Below are 25443 nucleotides of genomic sequence, written 5' to 3'. Positions count from 1 at the left end.
TCTGCTCTGCCCAGAGGCCCCACTGACCCTCCCCAAATGCAGCTGAACTGGAGGGCTGGATTACCATGGAAACTGTGAGACCTTGAGGATAGCCACAGGCAAGCCTAGCTAGGCCATTGCTGCTCCTGGGCTTTTGTGGTGGCAGTGGTGGAAGGGAGAGGCTCCATCTGGACCCATACCCACCCCTTTACCCCATTTTCATTAGTCCTTCAGTACTGAGATGTGCCGCTCAGTTCCAGGTGGTTCCCCCCCACCCTCTTTCTGATATACATGAATCAGGGATACAGAATGAACATTTCTTAAATTGCAAGAACATTTTAGCCAATAACATCAGAATTCCACCTGGGCTTCAAGTTTAATTCACAAAAGCTGCACTCTCTCAGCTCCTGGTCATCCTGGGAAGTCTCACCTCAGTCCTCAGAGGCAAGAGGTAGCAGGGGCACCCTTGGTAAGTCTGGAGACTGAGGCAGTTTGGAGGGAGCAGGAGAGGCCCAGTGCCTGTTTCCTGAGAAGCCATGCTTCCCCTCCTGGGTTGCTCTCCCACAGTTTAGGCTGCAATCAGGAAGCTGGGGCAGGACAAAAGGGCCTTCTGGTAAACTTGGGGGCCTCTTAGGGACACCATTGGGAGTCCCTTACTGGTGAGGTACCAATCTAAATGAGAATTAGATGAAGTGACTGAGGTCCAGGGAACAATTGATTAGCTCAAGGTGACAGCAGGATCCTATGGCAGAGCTGTGATTAGCAGCAAGGGCTCTTTCCCAGTTGACACCAAACCAGTCCCAGGGCTCACTTCTCAGACCTCTGATGCTCTGGACCCTGCAGGCCACTGAGTTGGTCAGGGAAACATATCTTGAGTACAGTTCCTAGTCTGTCTTGCTGTTGAGAATTGAAATCTTGAAAATGCAGTAGTCCTAAAATGGGGAGGTTACAGTCCTTCAAGAGAAAAAACAGCCTCATTGCTAATTACAACCTTAATGCACTGCAAGTTGAAAACCTTGAATTAATAACTACACTGAGGGGAGGACTATACCACTCCCTCTCCTTCCATTCACTGTGCCACCCAACCATCCTCCACACCTGCACTCTCAGTGCCTGGCATTGGCCAGAGTTCAGTATGCTACTCATGAGGGCTGAGGTTTCTGTTTATGGCCTGCATGAGCAGAGGAGTTATCTCTCCCAGAAAATGACCAGACTCTAACTTCGGGCATGCCTTGAGGGTCCAGAATGTTTGGGGATATTTGCGTGGCCATAAAGGGAGTGGATGAGACCAGAAGCTGCCCGGTAGCCTGGGTGCTAAACCCCCAACTCTACCACCGCCACGGCCCACGGCCCCTGCCCCAACTGCTCAGAGGAGGAGGTGGGTGTGGTCCCCTGGCCCCGGGCCAATAGAGGTTAATCGGTCACAGCGAGCCTTGTAGAGGTCGCGCTCCCGAGACAGGCGAGCTACCTCCGCCCGCAGCGCGTCCAACTGAGCAGCCAGGCGGGCGCGCTCCGCCTCCAGCCCGCGCCGCTGCTGCAGCCGCTTGGAGCGACAGGCTTGCGCGTAACCGCGGTTCTTCAGCGTGCGGCGCCTCTGCTTCAGTCGAAGTGCCTCGTCGCGCCCGCAGCCCCGCAGCTGCCGGTTTAGCTCCCGCACCGACATCGATACCAGCGCTGCATCCGAAAACCGCTCGGCCAGCTGAGGGGGAACAGTGCAGGGACCGGGTCGTGTCTGAGTCCCACCCTGCTCCATCCGCTGGTGGGAACGCCGGACTAGCCCCGCTGTAGAGAAGGCTTCGCCCCGGGTCCCCGCCTTTACCTGAATGCCCAGTCTTCTAACAGAACCCACCTCAGTCCAGATCCCACCGGTCCTAGCCACCAGACTCGCACCCCTTGGCTTACCCTGCAGTGCAGGTCCCGCCTCCCACTGTCAGGCGAGCCAATCGCTCACCTACATGCTGCGCCCCTCGCAGCATCCCGCTCCAGGTCCGGTTGTGTGCCCGAGACCTGCGCCCAGGCTGTCCCCTCCCCTCCAACAAGCCATGTTTCCCGTGTCCTGAAGGCCGCAACCCGGTGACCCTCAAAGGATTTGGATTACATCCTAATGCCCTCAACACCCCCATCTGTGTCTATAATTAATAGGATGATTTCCAATCCTTCCTGAGAAGGTTGGGCACTGGGAAAGCACGAAGCCTCGAAATGCCAACCTCAACCACGGTCTTAACCCCGCTCCATTCCACACCGGGCATCTATTTACTCCCCTGTAATCTCTTGCTGGGGTCCTCTTCTAATTTATCTTCTCCCTATTCCTCATTCTTCAGTCTAATCGTTTCCCTACCTTTTGAAAAAAAAATTTGGTTTTCTCTATTTGATTTCTTTCAGGAGTCCTTCTTCCCTTTTCCTGCCCTCTTTCCCAAGTTCAAAACCCTCTCCAGGAACTCTCCCTCTCTTGGATTGCCTCCCTCAGCCTGCCTCCCCTAAGACCAGCCTTCTGGTCACTCACCTGGGCATGTTGGGCTCCTGTTTCCTCTAGGCTCCCTGGGTAGTAGCCATGAGGCCCCTCAGCAGGGGCTGAGCCCTGACCCTGAAGCAACTCCACTGCCTCATCAGGACTCAGCCCCAGTGCCTCCCCAGAACCCAGCTGCTGCTGCAGGGTAGCCAGCCAGTACAGCTCCTCCAGGCCTGCCCGGGGGCCCTCAGTAGCCCCCACCATGCCTGGCTCACTGAAGGTCGGTGAAGGAGGCACTGAGCTGTAAGGTGTGGAGCCCAGCGAGGCTGTTGAGGCCACCGATCGCCCCTCAAGGGGCTCCCGCTTTACTTCAAACTTCATCAAGTCAAAGTCATTGACATATTCCATGGCCAGGGGACTGGGGGGCAGTGCCATTCTGGGTCTGGGCTGGGAGATGTGCACCTGCAAGAAAGAGAGGTCTGGAGTACGTGGAGGCTGCCTGTCATCCTCTTTCACCAAACCTTTTTCCTCCAAAGTCCAAATGCCCTGGAGCCACAGTTCTGGAAAACCAAATTAATGGTGCAGTCCTGTTCCTCCAGACTGGGAGGCAACATTTCAGTTGTCATGGGCTCCTAACAGTGGGCAAGCAGCTGAAGACCTGATGGAGGAAGAGGACTCTCACCCCACTGGTGCCTCTGGAATCTACGAAAAACAAGAGTAATATGCAGTTCTCCCATCCCTAGTGCAGATACATGCTGAGAGGCCCTGTCATCTCAAAAGGCACTATTCCATTTCCAAGCAATTAAAAAATTGTGCTTAATTAACTATCACTGAGTATGTGTATATTTTAGGACTGTGGGAAGTCATGTATGCGTGAATCTTAAGATATAAGGATACTGTGCTGTTACATCTCTATCTTATCTATCTCTCAAAGCACTCAGGGCAGTCTGAGGAAGACTCTTAGTGCTCATTTATTCTATAGATTAGTCAATGATTCCCTGTTATAGAATTAAGTGACTTTCTAAAAGAAAAACAAAGGTTCTAGAAAAATCTGAACTGAGTGGCCACCTTCTTTCCTCAAGGACAATCTCTCCAAGGGAGAACCCACCAAGACTGAATTTCCCCCATTTGATTCAGAATCTGCTATATTGAGCAGATTGCCTTTGCCTTTCTGACCCACTTCCTTTTTTTTTTTTTTTTCCCCAGTGGGGGCAGTTAGACTTTATAACATCTCCCAAAGAGTGTTCTGTTGAACACCAACTCTGAGAAGTACCCAAGAAGAGGTCTGTGCTCAAATAATTTTAGAATGGCTGCTTCCTATCCCTACCTCTTGCAAAATCACAAAACAGAAGAGCAATTAATCTGAGAAGTCCTTCAGCAAATCATCTGTTCAACTTCCACACAGTGTCCCAAACTTATGACACCAAAGAACTCTTTCCTGCTACCAACCGCCAAGCACATGTGCACCTGAGGAACCTCTGCCTCAATGACCTCAGAGATCCTTCCCAGCCTGAAAGTCCCAGCTCTAGCCCAGCTCCCAATTCCAACAGCTCCACCCCCACCCTTGGAAGGGGCATGGTGAGGAGTGTTCACCACTTAGACTTTGGCTCGCTCTTGATGCCCCAAGCCTCCTAGCTCCTAGATAGTCCTCTTCTCAGTCCCATCTCAGACCAGACCATGCCCAGAGAGATGGAAGGAAGGAAGGACAAGGGGACAAGGTCTTTTTTTTTTTTTTTTTTTTTTTTTTTTTGGTCTAAGGAAAGGTTTCTGTATTCTCTGTGGAGTTCTTTGCTCTTGAGAGCACAGAGAGTTTGGAAACAAAGACACAATTGAAGGAACTGGTCTTTGACTAAAAGGAGATGGTGAGAAAGTGAAGTGGTTTCCAGAGAGAACTGGATGTGCAGAGAAGAGCTAAGTGGGGAAGGTTGATTCTTTCTGATATGTTGGCAGCCAGAGCAGGGGTGGGGTATGGTGCAGAAATGTAAGGATTCTCAAAAACAGACAACAGGGATAGCAGGTGTCTGAGGAAGGGGCTACAGGTGAGAAGCTTGACACCCAAGTAGGCCCAGGCATACTTACTTTAGGGATGGCAGAGACGATGTAGTCAGTATCAGGGCCAGACAGGCACAGCTTCCCCAGAGACTGGAGGCCCCATGGAGCAGGGCTTGGTACCTCTGTGCTTAGAACTAGGGGGCTGTAGCCACAGAACCCAAAGGGCACTCTTAAAAGGTCAGCTCTCTGAGATCATCTGTGGTCCTTAGGCCTCAGCCAATGAGATAAGGGAATCATTTGCATATCTCATTGGCATGGGGTGGGGGACTGGAGAGGAGAGAAACAGAGGAGAGGACAGGCATGCCTATTCTCAAAGGAGAAGGGACCATCTACCCCTACAAAGCTGCTCACTGATGGTCCAACTCATGTGTGCTTGGTTCCCACAATGGCCCCAACCACTATCCCTCTATCTGGACACAACTCTCAGCCCTCTACCCTCAAAGCCTGGAAATGGGAAGGAGGGCCAGACAAGCTCCCAGCAGCCCAACTTCCAAGGCTCTGAGCTCCTCATCAGTGTCTGTGGGAAGGAGATTCTCCCAAGCCCATTTTCACTTGACCTGTTGGGTCTGCTTCCCCTTTTCAAGTATTCTCACATTTCTGCTCCTTGCCCTACCTTGACCCTAAATGACCTTATGCCCCTCATAGCCATTGCAACTTTCCCCATGAGGACTTGGCCTTTCCCACTCTTAATAAGCCAGCCCCAGACAGGCAGCCCAGCTTGGAAAAAGATGCAGAAGAGCGAACAGGAAACTCTGCTTTTCCTTCCAGGCCACCAAAGGACACTGAAATCTAATCACCAGCCTGTCAGCTGCACAACTGCCCTGACAAGCCCTCAGCTTCCTCTCACCTTTTCGCTGTGTGTGTCTCTGCCCCTCTCCTTCTCTCCCACTCATCATGGTTCCCAGATGGCTGGTGAGTGACCTATATTTTCAGTCTAATCCCCTAACACCTCTTAGAGCTATCATCCCCCAGTAGGAGTTGGAATAGAGATACTAGGAATTAGCAAAGGAGATGTTTAAACCTGTCCGAAGCTGTTTAAATGGGGTCCTTACTAGAATAGAACTCCAGGAGTTTAAAAGATATTCCCTGCCTTCTGAGGATGCCAAGATTTCTCTCAGCCCCAAGGGTCCTCAGTTTTGAAAATTAACTGGCCCCAGCCTTAGGTGTTAGGAAAGAGCTGGTAGATGCAGATTATTAAGACAATATTTCTCAAAGTATTGTCCCCAGGTCATCAGCACCAGCATTTCCTAGGAACTTGTTAGAGACAGTAATTCAAGTCCAGTGCAGTGGTACTTGCCTAGAGTCCTAGCACTCAGAATACTGAGATAGGAGAATCACTTAAGTCCAGGAGTTCAAGGCTAGGAAATATAGGCAAACCCAGTCTCAAATCTCCCACTTCACCTACTGAATCAGAAACTCTGGGGGTGGAACTCAGAAATCTGTTTTAACAGCCTCTGGCAATTCTGACACACACTAAAGTTTGAGAACAACTGCTTTATAGGTTTCTGCATTCAAGCCAGCTTCTCTCAGTATACACTTGCTTGTGAGCGTGTGTGTGTATATGGTCTCTCCTATCTTGCTGTGTTAGTCAGCTTTCTGTTACTACACCAAATATCTGAGGTAATAAATTTATTAAGCAAAGAAGGTTTATTTTGGCTCACAGTTTTGGAGGTTCTAGTCCATGATCAATTGGTCTTGTTGCTTTGGGTTCGTGATGAGTTAGAGCATGGTGGAATAAAGCTTCTCACCTCATGACTGGGACAAGAAAAAGAGAGGAAAGGAAAGGGGCTGGGTTCCAATCATCTCTTTCAAGAGCACATCTCCAGTGATCAGAAGACCTCCCATTAGTCCATACCTCTTAGTTTCCACCACTTCCCAAAAGCACCAAGCTGGGGACTAGGCCTTTAACACATGGGCCTTTTGCAGACATTTAAGATCCACACTACAGAGTGTACTTTCCACACGCTTATTAGAAGACCTAGATCAGATGACTTCAGTCTCTTCCCCGACCTGGGCCTCCATTTTATGAAGCAGAGTCCATCATTATCATTCAAGTTGAAAGCCTTCTCTATGATTACCTGCATCTAGAGCCATTTTCTCAGAAGAAGCAAAAAAACTCAAGGCCTAGAAACCAGTCACAAAATGGGAATAGGGATCATGGAGACAAGAAGTCCATATTCTAAGGTAGACATCCAGGAAAGAGGCTCTAGAATTTCCCTGAAGAAAGAAGGAATAGGAAGTGTTGAGTGCAGCCTCCTTTTCATGTCTGCTGTAGGCCGGCCGGACACTTGCCCCCACCTGGCAGCTGTTAGGTCTTCCCTGATCCTCTTGTTTACTGGAGGGCTCACAGGAGAGGTGGGAGAGCTAAGCTGCTCAGGGGCTAAGGGAGTTAGACTAAACAAGCTCAGGCGAGTTGAGCCACTTGGGGCTCAGACCAGGAACCACAAACCAGGGAAAGGAGTTGGGGAAATGAGGGCTGGGCCCTGGCTGGGCCCTGGCTGGGCCAGAGGAATGGACAAAGGGCACAGAAAGGAGAGGCTGTGCCAGCCAGTGGGAACCAAGGAGGCAGAGCCCATCCCAACAGGGAGCAGGGACATGGAGGCTGGGAGAGAGATACTGAGAATGAAAGGACATCTGGGGACAGGAAAATAGGGACGAAAAAGATGAAGCCAGGGTGGACACCAGGAATGACAGAACAGAGGAAGGGAAGGAGACTAGCTAAAGTGCCAGTAGGGGTAATGCTGGGATAGAAGGCAGAATAAGTCAGGGCTCCACAGGGATTTAGATTAAAGGAGACAGAAGGATGCGGGCAGATGGAAGAGATGAACAAGGGGCCATGGGGGAACTAAAAGAAAAGGGGGACAGTTTCTGGGAGAGGACTAGAAGGGAGTGAGAGAGAGAGAGATAGGAATGAGGACCCAGAAGTGGTGGGAAAAAAAAGAACACAGACAGACAGATTGTCAGGTTGCAGAGGAAGAATGGCAGCCAAAAAAACAACAAACAAAAACTAGAAAGATTATCAACAGGAAGATGCTGGACCATGGGGTAAGACAGGCAGGCAAAGGACCTGGAGAGGTCGAATAGGAAAGGAAAAGGAAGGAGAGGAAATGACACAGAGTCAGAATTCCAGGATGCCGTCCCCACCTCCTCTGCTCTGCATACACATTTTGGAACCCTGGAAGGCCAGTTTCACTCCTACTTCTGGCCCTTGCTATCTAGATCTTTAGTAATGGATCCAAGTCCTCAAATCTATTCCTGGTGTACCTCCCACATTTATTTGACAAATATTTATCAAACACCTATTCTGCTCCAGGAACTGTTAGGCACAAGGGATACCTCAAGGACTTAGACGGTCATCCCATTATCCTGGTCTACACAGAGCTTCTAGACTGATGGAGCATCAAATTACTGCCCTTAAGACCAGGCAAGAGCAGATCTGCCCTGACTCCGTGCTTTAGAAGGATCCATGCTGGCAGTCCTCTGATACAGCCCCTTCCATAGCGTGAGAAGTCCAACACTCCTTCACCTATATTCCAGCCTTCTTAGAACCATACTCCAGATAGCTAGGAATTTCCTGTTCAAAGAGCCCAAGCTCACATCTAGGACCCACGTGGATTTCTTTCCATAGCTAGACACAACTGGTACACATATCTCTAAGTCAGTCAAGGGGAGACTGCTTGCAGGAGACTGTGGACAGAGCTAGGATGGGAAGATAGGAGGTTCACATGTTTATACACAGAGTTAGGCACAGTCCACATGGTATCAGGGGCGGGTGGAAAGAGAAGTGGTTCCAGCTGAGGGCTAGTGGCTAAAAGCTCCCTCTCCCCCAAATTTTCATGCAGAACCCTGAGGATTCCAAACAAAATACAAATATGAACCTGGTCTTCCAGAACCTTATGAAGTATACATTTGTTGAGGTATAAAAATAAAACATATTTTAGCTAGGTGTGGTGGCACACACCTGTAATCCCAGTAACCTGGGATGTTGAGGCAGGAGAATCCCAAGTTTGAGGTCGAACTTGGCAAATTAGTGAGACCCTGTCTCAAAAATAAAAAGTAAAAAGGGATGGGGAAGTGACTTAGTGGTAGAGCCCCCTTGTTTCAGTCCCCAGTACCACAAAAATAAAGAGAACTCTTTTCTTCTTTTTAATATATATATATATTCGTAAATATATATGTATATATATTTAATATATATATTAGTTGTCAATGGACCTGTATTTTATTTATTTATATGTGGTGCTGAGAATCAAACTCAGTGCCTCACACATGCTAGGCAAGTGTTCTGCCACTGAGCCACAACCCCAGCTCTGAATAAAAAGAGTTTTTTTTAACAAAGTTCTTAGAGGTTTTTTTTTTTAAAAATAAACCATTTTATTTAACAGTTTGTTACCTTGCATTATACATTTTAAACATCTATTTTTAAAAAATATTTTTATCACCCTGCACAAAAATCAACTCACAATGGATCCAGTACCTTGAAATCAGACCAGAGACCCTGCATCTTATAGAAGAAAAAGTAGGTCCAAACTTTAACTTGTTGGCTTAGGATCAGATTTCCTTAACAGGACTCCCATAGCACAAGAAATAAAAGCAAGAATCAATAACTGGGATAGATTCAAACTAAATAGCTTTCTCTCAGCAAAGGAAACTATCAGCAATGCGAAGAGAGAGCTTACAGAGTGGGAGAATATCTTTGCCACTCATACTTCAGATAGAGCACTAATTTCCAGGATATAAAGAACTCAAAAAACTCTACACCAAGAATACAAATAACCCAATCAACAAATGGGCTAAGGATATGAACAGGTGCTTCACAGAAGAAGATCTACAAGCAATCAACAAACATATGAAAAAATGTTCACCATCTTTAGTAATAAGAGAAATGCAAATCAAAACTACACTAAGATTCCATCTCACCCCAATTAGAATGGCTATTATCAAGAATACAAGCAACAATAGGTGTTGGAGAGAACGTGGAGAAAAAGGTACACTCATACATTGCTGGTGGGGCTGCAAATTAGTGCAGCCATTCTGGAAAGCAGTGTGGAGATTCCTTAGAAAACTTGGAATGGACCCTCCATTTGACCCAGCTATCCCACTCCTTGGCCTATACCCACAGGACTTAAAATCAGCATACTACAGAGATACAGCCACATCAATGTTCACAGCTGCTCAATTCACAATAGCCAGACTGTGGAACCAACCTAGATGTCCTTCAATTGATGAATGGATAAAGAAACTGTGGTATATATATACAATGGAATATTACTCAGCCATAAAGAATAATAAAATTATGGCATTTGCAGGCAAATGGATGAAACTGGAGAATATCATGCTAAGTGAGATAAGCCAATCTCAAAAATCCAAAGGACGAATGATCTCACTGATAAGCAGATGATGACACATAATGGGGGGTGGGAGGGGGGCAAGAATGGAAGAAAGAGGGACTGTATAGAGGGAAAAGAGGGGTGGGAGGGGTGGGGGGGAAGGAAAAAATAACGGAATGAATCAAACCTCATTACCCTATGTGAATATATGATTACGCAAATGGTATGCTGTTACTCCATGTACAAACAGAAACAACATGTATCCCATTTGTTTACAATAAAAATAAATTTTAAAAAATATTTTTAGTTTTAGATGGACACAACATCCTTATTTTATTTATTTTTTTATGTGGTGCTGAGAATTGAAACCAGTGCCTCACACATTCTAGGTGAGTGCTCTACCACTGAGCCACAACCCCAGCCCCCATTTTAAACATTTAAACACAAGCTTCTGAGCCTTGATTTATACTCTTGCCTCAGGCCCTACATATGTTAGGAGTGTGTCTACATAAAAAAAAACTACCCCCATTTTATTTTTAGAAAAGGGGTGTCACTTTGGTACCCCAGCTGGCCTGGAATTTCTGTATTCAAGTAGTCCTCCCACCTCAGCCTCCCAAGGAGCTGGGACTGCAGGTGCAAACACACTTTAAAAGGAGATGAGTACCATGAGGGAGCAGAGCAGGCTGCTATGAGTTTTTATCTCATAATGGCCTACTCTTCTAGGACACAGTCAGAGAGGGTTGAGGGCTGTGGCAGGGACAAGTTGCCTGAGGAAGGTCACATTAACCCGAGACTTAGTCAAGTGAATAAAAGTGACCATGCCTGGAAATGTGGAAAGATGAGGATTCCTTTGTAGAAACAGCACATGCAAAAACGCTGAGTCAGGAAGGAGGTAGACATGTTCAGGAAACTATATGTCCAGTGTAGCCAGAGAGCAGAAAGTAAGGAAAGTGAAGAATGGTGGTAAATGAAATTCGAGCACTCTGCAGGGGTCAGACCAAGGATTTGGGTCTAATTAAAAGCACCAAGAAACTACTAAAGGTTTGTAAGTGAGATGTGATCAGATCTGTATTTGAAAAGATCACTTTGGCATTTCATGGAGACAGGCAAAATGGAATCAGAGAAGCTGGACATGGTGGAGCACACCTGTAATACCAGCAACTCGGGAGCTGAAGCAGGAGGATTGCAAGTTCAAACTCAGCCTTAACAACTTAGTGAGGCCCTAAGCAACTCAGCAAGACCCTATCTCTAATAAAATACAAAATATAAAAAAGAGTTGGGGATGTGACTCAGTGACTAAGTGCCCCTGGGTTCAATTGCTGGTACCAAAAAATAAAAAAAATTAAAGTCCAATTGGAGGAGACTGCGTCCAAGTTGAGTTTGGGGACATTTTATACAAGTATCTATATCAGAATGTGGTAGTGTGAGAAGAGGCAGCTTATGACCACTGATCTGCAACTGGGACCACTTCTCTTTCTAACCCTGACACCATCTTGCACTTCAAGGGGCTGTGTCTGCAAACATGTGGTCAGTCCATCTGCCCATTCCAACCTGTGTACAAGTGGCTTATTGAGGAGACTTTCAAGGGGAGTGAGAGAAGCAGGACTGGAGAGAGAAGTGTAGGACTGCACTGCAATTGCAATCAACTGATCCCATAGGAGCTCTGGAGCTGCAATAGACCTTCTTTCTTAAAAATAGTTGTATATGGACATAATACCTTTACTTATTTTTATTTTATTTAATTTACTTATTTATTTATTTATTTATTTTGTGGTGCTGGGGATTGAAACCAGGGCCTTGTGCTTGCAAGTCCAGCACTCTACCAACTGAGCTATATCCCTAGCCCCACCTTTATTTATTTTTATGTGGTGCTGAGGATCAAACCCAGTGCCTCACACATGCTAGTAGAGCGTTCTACCACTGAGCTACAATCCCAGGCCCACAGTGAACCTTCTGAGTTGTCACAAATTGAGGCAAGGGAGTAGACCTTTGTACTGCTATAACAAGCAGTCATTAGACACACACTGCCCCTGGGAAGGGGACATTGCATTTGGCAAGACAGATCTCTTTAGCCACAGGAAGTGCTCAAGGAAGTACAGTAGGTCCTCCTTATCTGCAGTTTTATTTTCCACAGCTTTGGCTACCTATGATTTACCATGGTCCAAAAATATTAAATGGCAAGCTCCTAAAATAAATAATTCATAAGTTTTAAAGTGCACACCATTCTGAGTAACATAATGAAATCTCACACCACCTGGCTCTGCTCCACCCAGGAGATGAATCATCCCCAGTCAGTGTATCCACACTGTATATGTACCTGCCCATTAGTCACTTAGTAGCCATCTCATGTATCAGATCGACTATTGTGGCATCAGAGTACATGTGCAAGAGTGCCACATAGAAGTGATGCTGGCAGATGATCCTCCTGACATATTATCAGAAGGTCAGCAGGACCCTAACACTAGGTTACAATACCTCACTTCATCTCATCACATAGGTATTGTAATATCTCACATCTTCACAAGAAGGATAAGTACAATACAATGTGATATTTTGAGAAAGACCCCATTCACATAACTTTTATTATAGTATATTATTATAATTATTCTGTTGTTATTATTATTAATCTCTTACCATGCCTAATAAATAAATTAAACTTTATCATAAGTATACATGCGTAGGAAAAACATGGTATATATAGGATTCAATACTATCTATGGCTTCAGGCATCCAGTGGTGATCTTGGAATGTATGCCCCTCAGTAAGTGGGGGTTGTGCTCAGCTGGAACTTACAGTCAATATTCAGCTGCTGTGATGTGCACCACAATCCTAAAAGGGGGTCGGTCAGTGCACCACAGTGTCCAGTACAGGGAATCTGTGAGATAGCAAAGGGATGGACCTAGATGGTATCTATCTAGGAAGCAGGAAACACCAACCAGGGCAAGTCTGGTCACACCCTGCCCTCTGGTGGTAATCCTTGGACGCTGGGCCAGCTGGTGGGCCAGGCCAGGGGTGAAGAAGGAAATAAACAAGAGTGTGGCAGATCAGGGGGCATCAGCAATACAAGGAAAGCCTCACATGAGCCCCTTGCTTGTTCTGCCCAAAACTAAAGAAGGAAGTAATGGTGGGGAAGGAGGATTTAGAAACGTGCGGCTCATTCATTCTTTTCATTCAACTAACATGAATTTTAGGCCAGATACAGCTAGAAGACAGGACACAAACAAGACTAAGATTTGGGTCTATCTCTTTATGTAGGAGAAAAGAAGGCAAGTAGGGAGGTGAAGATAATAAAAGGGTTGTTAAGCCTAAGAGATATAAACTAATTTTTATTAAATAATAAATTAAGGAGACAGTTAAGGATTATAATAGGAAGAAAGGAACCTTGATAATTAGAACCAGAAACTTGGGTTTAGATTCCATCTTTCCTGCTGATGAGATATGTGATTTTGAGAAACCCTCTCTAAGCCTCAGTGTCCATATCTGTAAAATTGATTTGTTGTTAAGTTGAATGACACAGAGTCTAGCACCTGTTGTCCACACCATAAACATTATTCCTCTCAACTTTTCAAAGTGAACTTATATGTACAGTGGGGTGGGGTAACTTAGTGTAGGGAGAGGGGAGGTGTTTGAGGGGCTGGAGGCCAAGAGATGTGTTGGAAGACATCACCTGCAACTAGGTGAGAGATAAGCCCTGGACTAAATGACTATAGGGATAGAAACAGATTTGAGAGCTAATTGTGAAAAACAAATCCAAAGGTCTCTAGTATCTGATTAGTTATAGAGGATAAAAAAAAGAAGTCTAGACTAATTTAGGTTTCTTCTGGGGCAACTGGCTAGATAGTGGTGCCATTTGCTGAGATAAGGAAAAATGGGATCAGGCACATTATGAACAAGATGATGACCTTCAGAAGGTCAACAATGCTACCACCAACATGCATAAGTTTAGACCCAATGGGTGGCTAAGAGGCCGCTGTTTGCAGCAGGGTGAGTGTGGACAGACTTTGGATTCAGGGACTAGCAGGGAGAAGTCCAAATATATACATGAGTTTGAGTGGAAGCTGGAGCCTGAGTGGGATGTGGGGACCAGCTGCAAGCCCACAGTTGGAAGCCAGCTCTTCTTATGTCACTACGTTCCAGCATAGAACTCAGAAATATGAGAATCAAGATTTTTTTCTATGGAAAGAGTCATAAATTCACTTAATATTAGTTTGAGCAAGAGAATAAATTTATTAATTCCTATAAATCAGGAATTCTTTGATCTCCATCCCTGTACTCTGCTTTCTCTACGCTGGTTTCTGTCTCAAGCAGTCTCCTGCTTTGCGATGCCAAGCTGTCTGTCATCCAGCAGATTCAGGCTTATAATTCTACCAGCTCAACAGGCACAACAGAAGGAAAGCTCGGGCTGGGGATATGGCTCAGTTGGTAAAGTGCCTGCTTTGCAAGCACAAGGCCCTGGGTTCAATCCTCAGCACCGCAAAAAAAAAAAAAAAAAAAAAAAAAAAAAAAAAAAAAAAAAAAAAGGAAGGAAAGCTCATTTCCAAAGTTTACAGAAAAAGTCCCAGAGAGGGATGTCCCAGAGAGGGATGTCATGCCAACACTTAAACATCCCTAATTACTAAGGCCTAAGGCCAGATCAAGGAATATGTAAATTGACCAAGCTGAAAGCCTACCCTTAAGAGGAGTGAGGTCATACCCACATCACCAAGCAGACTGAGGAGATTGCTCCCCAAAGGAAAATCAGGGTGCTAATATCATAAAGGGGAAAGAATACCAAGATATCTACCATGCACGTGTTGAGTTTGAAGTGTTGCTGCCTCTGCAGTGGTAGATATCCAGTGGTCTCAGGTTAAAGAGAGATGTCTGCATGGAGACATGGCTTGAGAAATCACCCAAGGATTTTATGGAAGGCTGGGTGGGAGCAAATGAGTTTTGCGGGGGAGTGTGAAAAGAATGATCCCATCAGGGAGTGTGAAAAGAAGACCAAGGAAGAGCTCCTGGGGTGAACAGGCACCACCATTTTGTAGTAAGGCAGAAAGGAACATTGACCATGAGGAAAAGAAACCGGATTTTAGGAGTTGAGGACTATAGGGACCTTCGCATTGGGGTCTTGGAAATCAGAAAAGCCTGGGGCTGGAAGTACAGGAAGGGCAATGCCCAACCCGCGAGCTTCTCCACGTCCAGTCCCCCGCCCACACACACATACGTGGGCTCCTACCTGTGGCCTCACCCCTCATCCCTAGCTTGTTTGCCAAGCTGTCATTTAGTGACCGAGTCTCTCCGTTGGTCGGTAACTCCCAGGAGCAAGAGTCCTCAGAGTTACATCATGTGCAGAGCAACGTGGCTGATCAGGGGGCGGGGCCTCGACGTAGGCGAGGCCCAGGAGCAAACCCAGTCCTCCAATGGGAGAGATGGGCTTAGGGGCTTGGATGCAAGATTGGAACCACCGCGTCGAGGACTTGGGGTCCCCAGCCCCGGAGCCCGGGACCCAGGGAATGGGCCTGCGGTAGGGGCGGAGAGAACCTGTTTGGTTCCGCCCCTGCGCCTGCCCGCCTCCTTTTTAAGCGCCTCCTGCGCAGCCTGGACTCCCGCTCGCTCCAACGCGCTCCCTCCTTCCCCGCCTTCCTTATCTCCCCGACTCGCAAGGTTCCTGTGGCCATCCCGCAGCCTCCGCCCAGGTGCCATGGCTGCTGTGTACCGCCCCGGCCTGCGGTGAGTGACCCCCAGCCCGGGGCCCACTCGCACTTCCCGCTGCTCTCACCCCCTCAGATTGCCGTCTCCTAGTTCCTCATCCTAGGAAGGAAGGCAGGGCGACTGTTTCTCGATTCAGGTCTCACGCGCAGCGCGTGCCTCCCGGAGTCAGCCGCACTGGGTCTGCTGGTTCTAGTGCGCTCCTCCCTCTCCTTGCCTCGCTTGTCTGCCCGCGCCATCTCTGTCTGACAGTCTTAGAACTTCCTCCGGCTTCTAGCTCGCCCCTGCGGAGCTCACTCTCCGCGAATCTGCCTTTCCTTCCCAGATGTAACTTTCAGACCCCTATCGGGATCCATTCCGCGCCCCAGGGTGTGGTGGAAAGCAGTAGCGCCCAGGGAACAAGGGGCATGAGCGCCATGGGGCCTGAGCTCAAAGCTCCCTAAAGAAGGTGGAAGGTAAACATCCATTACGACCTCCCTGGGATTGGAACTTGGCGGGAAGCCCAGCACTGCCAGAGGGACCCTGGACCTGGGGAGGGAGGGACGCCAGACGGGAGTATGGGGCCAAGTTGCCTTCCTTTCTTACATGGCTGGCTTCTTCCTCAGTGCAGGCCTGGAGCTCCAGGCTTGTCCTGTCTGTCCTCCCCTTACACAGCCTCCTCTCTTCTCTATGGACTCAGCTTTTGTCTGAATTGATCCCATATTTCCCCCACAGCCGTTCTACTTGACCAGCCCATGTGGGTGGTCTACGGAGGATAGGAAAAAGGTCCCTCCTTAGGGGACTGGAGGAGGATGTAGGGGGATCTCACAAGAGATAACCTGAGTCAGGCTCCAAACAAGAAAAGGTCTCTTAAAGACTGTGCCTTTAAAATCAATGTGCAGGGAAAACTCTCCCAGGCAGGAACAGACCCAGGTCCCAGGAGCCCTTCTTCCCTGCCCTTAGGCCACACTGGGCATTCATCCTGCTCTGACCCCTGGAAATCACCCCAGCTCCCACATCCATAGTCTGAGATTTTCCCTTCCCCAGGCTTATAGTCTCTGATTCTGAGCTTCCTGCCATCTGAAGTTGCACTCTATCACCAAACCCCAAAGTTCTCTAGGCATGTGGTTTCTAGGAAAGCAAGCCAGGGGTGGCACAGCCTCAGGCCATCCTAGAATGTGGTGGGTTTCTGGTGGGCTAGGTCTTGGAATATAAGAAAACAATAACTAACCCCTCTTAGCCTTTGCTCTCTGGATCACTTCACCCTAGATCCCAGGCAATCAGAACAGACCCTGCTCCTCTCTCTCCCAGGTGCATGACAGTACAGACAGTACAAGTACAGTGACCCTGCTCTCCTGTGGCAAGAACCCCAGCCAGTAACACTCATGCCCCAGTGTTTAGCCTTTCACATAGTTCAGAAATACCTACCTAGTGGGAACATTTTATGCACTTTGTTGACATAGATAGGCAGCAGCATATCTGGTTCCTAGAACCCCAACAAGCAGTCCCTGTCTCTGTATAAGACCCCCAATCTGAGAACATGGCACTAGAAAAGGCCTGTACCACCTCACAGACCAGGGCCTTTTGCTTGAGGTTTTCACAGCCTTACAGCATTCACCCAGAAGAAAAAAATTAAAACAGCTACCACTTTAACTTATAAAAACTACACTTGAGAATGGGAAGAACATACATGAGGATTCAAACACTAGTCACAGGAAACTTGTCTGGCACAATTTCTTGACACTTGGGCTAAAGGGTACCTCCTCATTTATAAACATAGATCAGACATAGTGAAATATGGGTAAGGGCTATGTATGCAACAATATCAGCATGCCTACACATATACTTCCACAGCCAAGTGTGTGCCTTTATGCTCATTTGGTCATATTTGTCATTTGCTGACTAGGAGACACCCTCTTTAAACCTCATAAAGGTCACACAGGATGCATATGGCCTGAACACATCCCACACACCAAATACAACTTGCTTTTCATGGCGCCTGCACCAAGACATGCTTTAGCACACTCCCCAGAAGCCCAAGCTTCTGCCACCCCCCAAGCATTTGTCTACCCTCTGTGAAAGCAGCTGGCTTATTGTCTCCCTGTTTCTTCCTTTGCAGGCTTAGCTGGCATGGGCTGAGCCCTTGGTGTTGGTCATCATGCCGCACCATCCAGACCTTGCATGTGCTCAGTGGAGATATGGGCCAGCTGCCTGCTAGAGTTCGAGACTTTGTGGAGCACAGTGCCCGCCTGTGCCAACCAGAGAGCATCCACATCTGTGATGGGACTGAGGCTGAGAATACTGCTACCCTAAACCTGCTGGCACAGCAGGGCCTCATCCGAAAGCTTTCCAAGTACAGTAACTGGTAAGCCCTGAGCTCAGCAACCTGCAGGATGGGGCAGCTGCTTGGATTGAGGTCACTTTTGGGTTTACCAAGACAAAATCAAATTGAACGATACCATCCTAATGGAAGGAGCAGAATGGGAACTGGGAATGATTGATGTTTTCATATTAAAGGCAGAAGTTGATACAAATAAAAGTCTTTGGGTTCCTGCCCCCCCACACCAATTCATTGGCCAGGGATAAAGGCTACCAGAGGGCTAAGGCCTTGGGAATCTCCTCTTGGATGGACAAACCTTGGAGGAAGGGATTGAGATGTGATTGGATAGTATCCGGAAAAAATAAAGTCAATAGAAGAACTGTAGACAAAATTGGACTTGAAAAAGTGGTTCTAGGAATGAAGGAGATCTGCTGGCCACCATCTTCCTAACAATCCCCTCTCCCCCAGCTGGCTGGCCCGCACAGATCCCAAGGATGTGGCACGAGTAGAGAGCAAGACGGTGATTGTAACTCCTTCTCAGCGGGACACGGTGCCCCTCCCAACTGGTGGGGCCCGTGGGCAGCTGGGCAACTGGATGTCCCCAGCTGAGTTCCAGCAAGCTGTGGATGAGAGGTTTCCGGGCTGCATGCAGGGTAACCAGGGCAGGGACACAGGCAGGGGCACTGAACGTATGACCACGTTTGGAGCCCTTTACCCAGGTGATACTTTCCTCCACAGGCCGCACCATGTACGTGCTTCCATTCAGCATGGGTCCCGTGGGTTCCCCACTGTCCCGCATTGGGGTGCAGCTCACTGACTCAGCCTATGTAGTGGCAAGCATGCGTATTATGACCCGGCTGGGGACACCCGTGCTTCAGGCCCTAGGAGATGGAGACTTTGTCAAGTGTCTGCACTCTGTGGGTCAGCCCCTGACTGCACAAGGTGAGCACCTGCCCTGCCCAGGGAGGACACAGAGGCCCTCTTGAACTCAGAACCCCAAACCCCACTCATCCACAGACCCTTAGAACCTGTCCCTCTGCAATCCAGGTAGCGTTCTTGGCAGGCAGCGAGGCTGTGTTTGGAGAGCAGTTTGCACAAAGTTGAGAAAAGTCAGTCTTCTTGTCTAGTAAAGACACAAGAGCTGATAGTATTATGAGGCAGGGGGCTTGAACCACTTGGGGCACCACCACTGCTCCCAAGTGTTTCTCCTGCCAATCCTTGATCCCTCCAGCCCCTGACTCCCCAGTTTTTGATGCCATTGCCAGCAGCCCTATGACCCCATTGTCCCCAGGGGAGCCGGTGAGCCAGTGGCCATGCAACCCAGAGAAAACCCTGATTGGTCATGTGCCTGACCAGCGGGAGATCGTCTCCTTCGGCAGCGGCTATGGTGGCAACTCCTTGCTGGGCAAGAAGTGCTTTGCCCTGCGCATCGCCTCTCGCCTGGCCAGGGACGAGGGCTGGCTGGCGGAGCACATGCTGGTGAGGGCCTGGTGAGGAACTGGGCAGTCATGGGGGGTCAGGACAGGGGCAGGGCTTGGCTAGTCTGCCTCAGCCTTGCCTCCTTCCTGCCAGGTATCAGGCTGGTGGGCAGAGACTCTACCCAAATGCTTGAAGCTTTGGCCCCAGGCTGCTGAACACTGCTACCCAAGCCTGGTGGCAGGGCAGTACACCTGTTCATGAATAAACATTGGTTCCCCCCTTTCAGCCCCTAGCTATGTTTCCCCTTGTAAACCATGCCCTAATCTTTGGTGACCTCCTGTTCCTTCTGTCCCAATGCACAGATCCTAGGCATCACCAACCCTGCAGGGAAGAAGCGATACGTGGCAGCTGCCTTCCCCAGTGCCTGTGGCAAGACAAATCTGGCCATGATGCGGCCCTCACTGCCAGGCTGGAAAGTAGAGTGTGTGGGAGATGACATTGCCTGGATGAGATTTGACAGTGAAGGTGAGGGGCACTCAGATCACACTCTCAGTTCTGGCTTTTACTGGAGGCCTCCAGTGTGAGCTTTGTCACTGAGAACCTGTTCCTGAACAGCTGACTCTGTCCCATACCTGAGGCAGACCAACCACTGACAGACACAAAACCTTTCCACACTGGATCTAGTCCAGTTCTGGGTAGAGATGGGTACAGCAGGATCTTCTTCAGCCTTGCATCTCAATTTTTCCTGGTTGGTCCTTCCTTTCTTTCACTTCTCCTCCTGACAGGTCGACTCCGGGCCATCAACCCTGAGAATGGTTTCTTCGGGGTGGCCCCTGGCACCTCTGCCACCACCAATCCCAATGCCATGGCCACAATCCAGAGTAACACTCTTTTCACCAATGTGGCTGAGACCAGTGATGGCGGTGTGTACTGGGAGGGCATTGACCAGCCTCTTCCACCTGGTGTCTCCGTGACCTCCTGGCTTGGCAAACCCTGGAAACCTGGTATGTGGGGTAGGAAGTCATGACATAGTCCAATCCCTTAATGATGCAAATCCGCCTCCACCATCCCCCATCTATCTTCTGGTCCTTTGGGAGGAAATTATGAATACTTGCAGTTTCTAATTTCAGGTAAAAATCTCAGGTCATGTCCCAACTCCACCAATCCTTGGTTTGGAATTTGGCTAAATTTACTCCCTGAAGTTTCCCCACCAGTTGAATGAGAATGTTTATTATAATACTCATCTCAAGATTGTTGGAGGATTGAATAACACACAAAAAGAGTTTATATACTGCTGAATACATAGTAAGTTTTTGATAATAAATATAAGCTGGATTTAAAAACAAAAAAAGAGGAGGAAGGAATGACTTGAAAATTGTTACAGAAAGAATTGGAGCACAATCCACAAAGTTTGACCCTTTAGGAAATTTGGAAGCCTGCCCCTTCTTCTGCCCAGCTCTCCTCCTGCCACTTAGCTCCCACTGTCCCCCTGCATAATGGCCATTGATCTTACTCTCTAAATACCAGTGTTGTTAGTCTCACCCTTCCCCTGTACTCTAACCTTTCTTCCACACTAACTCGGCCTACCACTTTGGTGTTTCCCAGAAGCTAGTTTCTCAACCCTGTTATTTCCCAGGTGCCTCCCCCAACCCTGCACTCTGGACCTTCTGCAGCTTTCTGACCTTCTGCAGTCAGAGCCCAGAGACCAAAAGGTCGAATCAGAGAAGCGTATGGCAGGAAAGGTGGCCTTGTGGTTGCTAAAACCTGTATTCAAGTTTGGCAAGCTGGTCTAGCAGGCACCCTCCTCATCTAATGGCCCTTCATTTTCCTTAACACCATCATTAAGCCCCGCTCGGCCTTCACAACCAATTGAGAAATCCAAGAAACTTTAATCTTTCCCCACAGGCTTCTTCCCCAACCCTTTCATCATCTCTGAATTTGGGGGTGTAAATATGGTATCTTGTTACCCAGCTTCAATTCTCAGAATAAATACCCTGTGCTAGGGTCCTATGCTGGCAGCTAATGAAGGATGGCTCTTATCTGAGAAAGTAGGCAGAAGCTGGGGAGAGGCAGTGGGTAGGACTGTTGGCCTTTTGGCTCTCTTGCTCCTCAGGTCTGATCAGCAACCTCCAGTAGAGAAGGCACTTTGCCCATTCAAGGTCCCCATGATGGTGCTTCACACATGTCCCTGATATGGTCCAAAGAACCTCTCCAGTGCACCTGAAGGTGCCAGGTGATCAGGGCTTCTCAGGTTATACTGCCTAGGCTATGTCTCTCTCTGAGTTACTCTAGTCCTGTGATTCTGTGAGGCTCTAAGCAGGCCCAGGGAAATCAACAAAATTATTCTGTGAGCTTTAAAATCAATTCCTGTATGCATTTTGATAGCTCAGGAAGTTCTGTCATCCCTAGTTTGCTGACAGAAAATCAATTGTCTGAAACACAGAACTGACATTTTTCCCCTGGTAAATGTAGGTTTTGCTTTAGGTCTGGGAAATAATAATTCTATAAATAAAAACTTCATAGGGGAAAAATTATTATAATCTCACATCAGTATCTAACTCCATTCCCATGAGCCCTGGTCAATGCCAAGTACCTTTAGCTTGGTATAAACATTAGTGCCCTGCAGAACCCCAATTCCTCTTCCACTCTTTTCTCTGGCAGCACCATTATGAGAAATAACCAGACCTTTTTGGGCACAAGGATGCACACCTGTAATTCCAGCAATTCAGGAAGCCAAAGCAAGATAATAGAAATTTATAGGCCAGCTTTAGCAACTTATCAAGATCCTGGCTCAAATTAAAAAAATACAAAGTTCTGGTAATGAAGCTCAGTAGTAGAGTGAGTGCTTGCCTAGCATGTGCAAGGCTCTGGGTTCAATCTCTAGTGCCAGGTGGAAAAAATATCTGCTTTTTTGGGGGAGATATCCTGGCTCCCTTCACCCTGTTTTTTACCACATAAGGCTGCAGATTACTTATGAGGCAAAAATAAATTGTGCAAGAGTGTATGCACATGTGTGTGTGTGTTGGGGGTGGACATGACTTGGAAGTGACAGTATTTGTATTTCCTCTGCCAGGTGACAAGGAACCCTGTGCACATCCCAACTCTCGCTTTTGTGCCCCAGCTCGCCAGTGCCCTATCATGGATCCAGCCTGGGAGGCCCCAGAGGGCGTTCCCATTGATGCCATCATCTTTGGAGGCCGCAGACCCAAAGGTAATACATAGGCTCTGTGCCTTCTTGGTAAAAGGCCTAGCTCTAAATTAGGGCTCACTGTCCTACACTTAAAGCTCAGGGAGCCTCAGCCTGGATCTCCACCTGTAACTGTCTGTCTCCAGAGTTTTTCCCTGGTGAATACAGACTTTGGAGGAAACACAGGGTCTGAAAATGGGATAGCTGAGGTCTTAGAAGAATGAGATTATCATTACCAGAAGGGATAGAGTGAGAATCCAAAGAAAAGGGCTGCCTGTGACCCTGTTCTTTGTTGTTCTAGGGGTACCCCTGGTATATGAGGCCTTCAACTGGCGTCATGGGGTATTCGTGGGTAGCGCCATGCGCTCTGAATCCACTGCAGCAGCTGAACACAAAGGTAAGCACATTGCTCATCGCTTCCTTTCGTGTGTGCCCACATCATCTTGTCTTTCTTTTTTTTCTGTCTCCCTTTCTGAGTCAGACCTTCTTGCCCATCCCTGAAGAAGTGACTCCACCTCTTCCCCCTTCTACCTTTCCCCCAATTCTTCCTCTTGACTTTCTCTGAGGATATTCCATAGCTGTGAACCTTTTAAACTTCCTCCAACTGGATGCAGTGTGCTCTACCCTTCCTTCCTTAAGAAAGGAAAATACTTTACCCATCCTTCTTTTGCCCTAGGGAAGATCATCATGCATGATCCATTTGCCATGCGGCCCTTTTTTGGCTACAACTTTGGGCGCTACCTGGAACACTGGCTGAGTATGGAGGAGCACAAGGGGGCCAGGCTACCCCGCATCTTCCACGTCAACTGGTTCCGACGTGATGAGTCAGGTCACTTCCTATGGCCAGGCTTTGGTGAGAATGCTCGGGTTCTAGACTGGATCTGCCGGCGATTAGAAGGGGAGGACAGTGCCCAAGAGACACCCATCGGGCTGGTGCCAAAAGAAGGAGCTCTGGATCTCAGAGGCCTTGGAGCCATAGACACCACTCAGCTGTTCTCACTCCCCAAGGACTTCTGGGAACAGGAGGTTCGAGACATTCGGAACTATCTGACAGAGCAAGTCAACGAGGATCTGCCCAAGGAGGTGTTGGCTGAGCTGGAAGCCCTGGAGGGACGTGTGCGTAGAATGTGACCTGAGGCCCCAGACTGGCAAGACAGCCCAGCACCAACATCTGGGAATAGGGAGCCCCAGGCTTGTAGAAAATATGAGTAGTTTGGTGTTAACCAACACCTGAGACCAGGCCACAGACCTTCCCCATACACTGTCCAATAATGAGAAATGCTCATTTATTTTATACAACATTTGTACTGTTTTCATTTCCCACTTATCTTCACAGGTTTCCCTCTAACACCAATCTCATCTCCAGTCACTTAAGTGGGACGGGAACTCCTGGGAAAAGGCATTGCCCTCATGTATCCTGAGGTCTTAAAAAGTTGGAGGCCTGAGTTAATTCTTCAAGGTAGTCTCCAGAACTAAAATTCTTCATCTCCCACTCAGACATGCAGAAGCTTCTGTAGCCCCATTCTCCAGTGAACGTGGTTCTGGTGTTAGTTCTCAAACCTATACTTACTGGGTATGATGCAGAGGCCTGTAATCCAGCAACTCAGGAGACTAAAGCAGAAGGATCCCAAATTCAAAGCTAGACTCAGCAACTTAGTGAGACCCTGTCTCAAAATGAAAAATTAAAAGGACTGGGAGCCAGGCATGATAGTGCATGCCTGTACTCCCAGCAGCTCAGGTGGCTAAGGCAGGAGGATTGCGAGTTCAAAGCCAGTCTCAGCAACTTAGTGAGGCCCTAGAGGGCCTAAGCAACTCAGCAAGACCCTGTCTCTAATAAAATACAAAAAGGGGCTGGAGATATGGCTCAATGGTTAAGTGTTCCTGAGTTCAATCCCTAGTACAAAAATAGTAAAAATAATTATTTTAAAATAAAAAATAATGCTGGAGATGTATCTCAGTGGCATAGCACCCCTGGATTCAATCCCTGGTACCTAAAAAAAAGAGAAAGAAAAAAAAAAAGATTTAGTTTTCTACTACCTTTCAAAAAGGTGACCAACTAGTTATAAACATATGCATACCATTATGTAATCATGAATTTAAACACATTTAATGTTTATTAAATTATTCTTATTAAAGCTTGAATCATCCTACCTTTGGCCATGTGAGGCCCCTGAGTCTTTTTGACATATCTATCCTTATAGTTCCTACCATCTAGTATGGTTAACTGTTCCACACTCGACTTGCATATTTCCTGCCCCAGACCTGGAATCACCTACTTCTCCAAGAAGCTCTGGTTTCTTTCAGTTGGGAATGGTATTTTAAGATTATAGTCTATGTGCTAAGAGTGTTTATTGCTCTTGGATTGGTGATTTTTTTCTAGACCTTTTTGGTGGCTTGAGATAGGAAAACAAAACATTCCATGAAGTCATACTGATATCTCTACTTCCTCTTCAAAATTAGGGTTAAAGAGTTTTTCTGTATTATACCTGCAGCTCCTATGCTACACACACACACAAATCTGGTCCTTAAGGACCTAAGACATGAGAGTCTTGGCATATCTCATAATTACTCAATTGCTTTCTAGCTTTCTAATCACATTTTAAGTTCCTGGGTAAATTAGCACACTTTTCCATCTACACAGAAAGTGAAACAAGAAGACAAGGTATAAATACATATTTGGGCATCAGTCACTTCAGAAGATATAACTTTGCCTTCAATTTGCCTAGATAAACTGGGAATGATGGAACACCTATAACCGTAGCTACTCAAGAGGCTGAGCCAAGACCCTGTATCAAAAACACGAAAAAAGCTTGGGATGTAGATAAGAGTGATAAAGCGCCCATGGGTACAATCCCTAGTCTTCCAGACCTGTGTGTGGTCACCAAGCTGAGGGCTGGAGTCCCAGCAGGTCAGAAAGTCCGGTCAAGCCAGGCTTCTCAGGAAGCCAAGAAAGGAGAATTGCGAGTTCAAAGCTAGCCTCAGCAATGGTGGGGTGCTAAGTAACTCAGTGAGACCCTGTCTCTAAATAAAAAATACAAAA

At 47.5% G+C, this 25443-nt stretch overlaps 2 protein-coding genes across 3 annotated transcripts; one reads left to right on the top strand and one right to left on the bottom strand.

Annotated features, from left to right (window-relative positions):
- Positions 1–201: 201 nt before the first annotated feature.
- On the bottom strand, positions 202–17588 carry NRL (neural retina leucine zipper). Its single transcript, XM_079127715.1, has 4 exons — positions 15569–17588; positions 6559–6697; positions 2483–2890; positions 202–1678 (listed from the first exon to the last, which is right to left on the bottom strand). Exons 2-4 carry the CDS (start codon positions 6562–6564, stop codon positions 1346–1348), a joined length of 747 nt encoding a protein of 248 aa, XP_078983841.1. The 5' UTR covers positions 6565–6697; positions 15569–17588; the 3' UTR covers positions 202–1345.
- On the top strand, positions 15244–23702 carry PCK2 (phosphoenolpyruvate carboxykinase 2, mitochondrial). 2 transcript variants are annotated; one of them, XM_079127703.1, is made up of 10 exons: positions 15248–15519; positions 17597–17842; positions 18266–18450; positions 18536–18739; positions 19089–19276; positions 19579–19741; positions 20002–20220; positions 22290–22427; positions 22705–22800; positions 23080–23702. In XM_079127703.1, exons 1-10 carry the CDS (start codon positions 15491–15493, stop codon positions 23532–23534), a joined length of 1923 nt encoding a protein of 640 aa, XP_078983829.1. In that variant the 5' UTR covers positions 15248–15490; the 3' UTR covers positions 23535–23702. The 2 variants fall into 2 exon arrangements, with proteins under 2 accessions (XP_078983830.1, XP_078983829.1); XM_079127704.1 differs by lacking the exon at positions 20002–20220 and having other exon boundaries at positions 15244–15519.
- Positions 23703–25443: the final 1741 nt, after the last annotated feature.

Source organism: Sciurus vulgaris, assembly GCF_902686455.1.
Source record: "Sciurus vulgaris genome assembly, chromosome: 2".
Taxonomy (NCBI): Eukaryota; Metazoa; Chordata; class Mammalia; order Rodentia; family Sciuridae; genus Sciurus; species Sciurus vulgaris.
This window is presented reverse-complemented; position numbering and strand designations above follow the sequence as displayed.

Bases quoted from the DNA above. Each gene is read 5' to 3' on its own strand.
- NRL (XM_079127715.1), bottom strand. The intron at 1,679-2,482 runs GTGAGTGACCAG...GTTCCCCCTCAG, and splicing joins CAGGAGCCCAACATGCCCAG to CTGGCCGAGCGGTTTTCGGA.
- PCK2 (XM_079127703.1), top strand. From the start codon at position 15,491: ATGGCTGCTGTGTACCGCCCCGGCCTGCG. The intron at 18,451-18,535 runs GTAACCAGGGCA...TTTCCTCCACAG, and splicing joins GTTTCCGGGCTGCATGCAGG to GCCGCACCATGTACGTGCTT. The intron at 19,277-19,578 runs GTGAGGGCCTGG...CCCAATGCACAG, and splicing joins GGCTGGCGGAGCACATGCTG to ATCCTAGGCATCACCAACCC.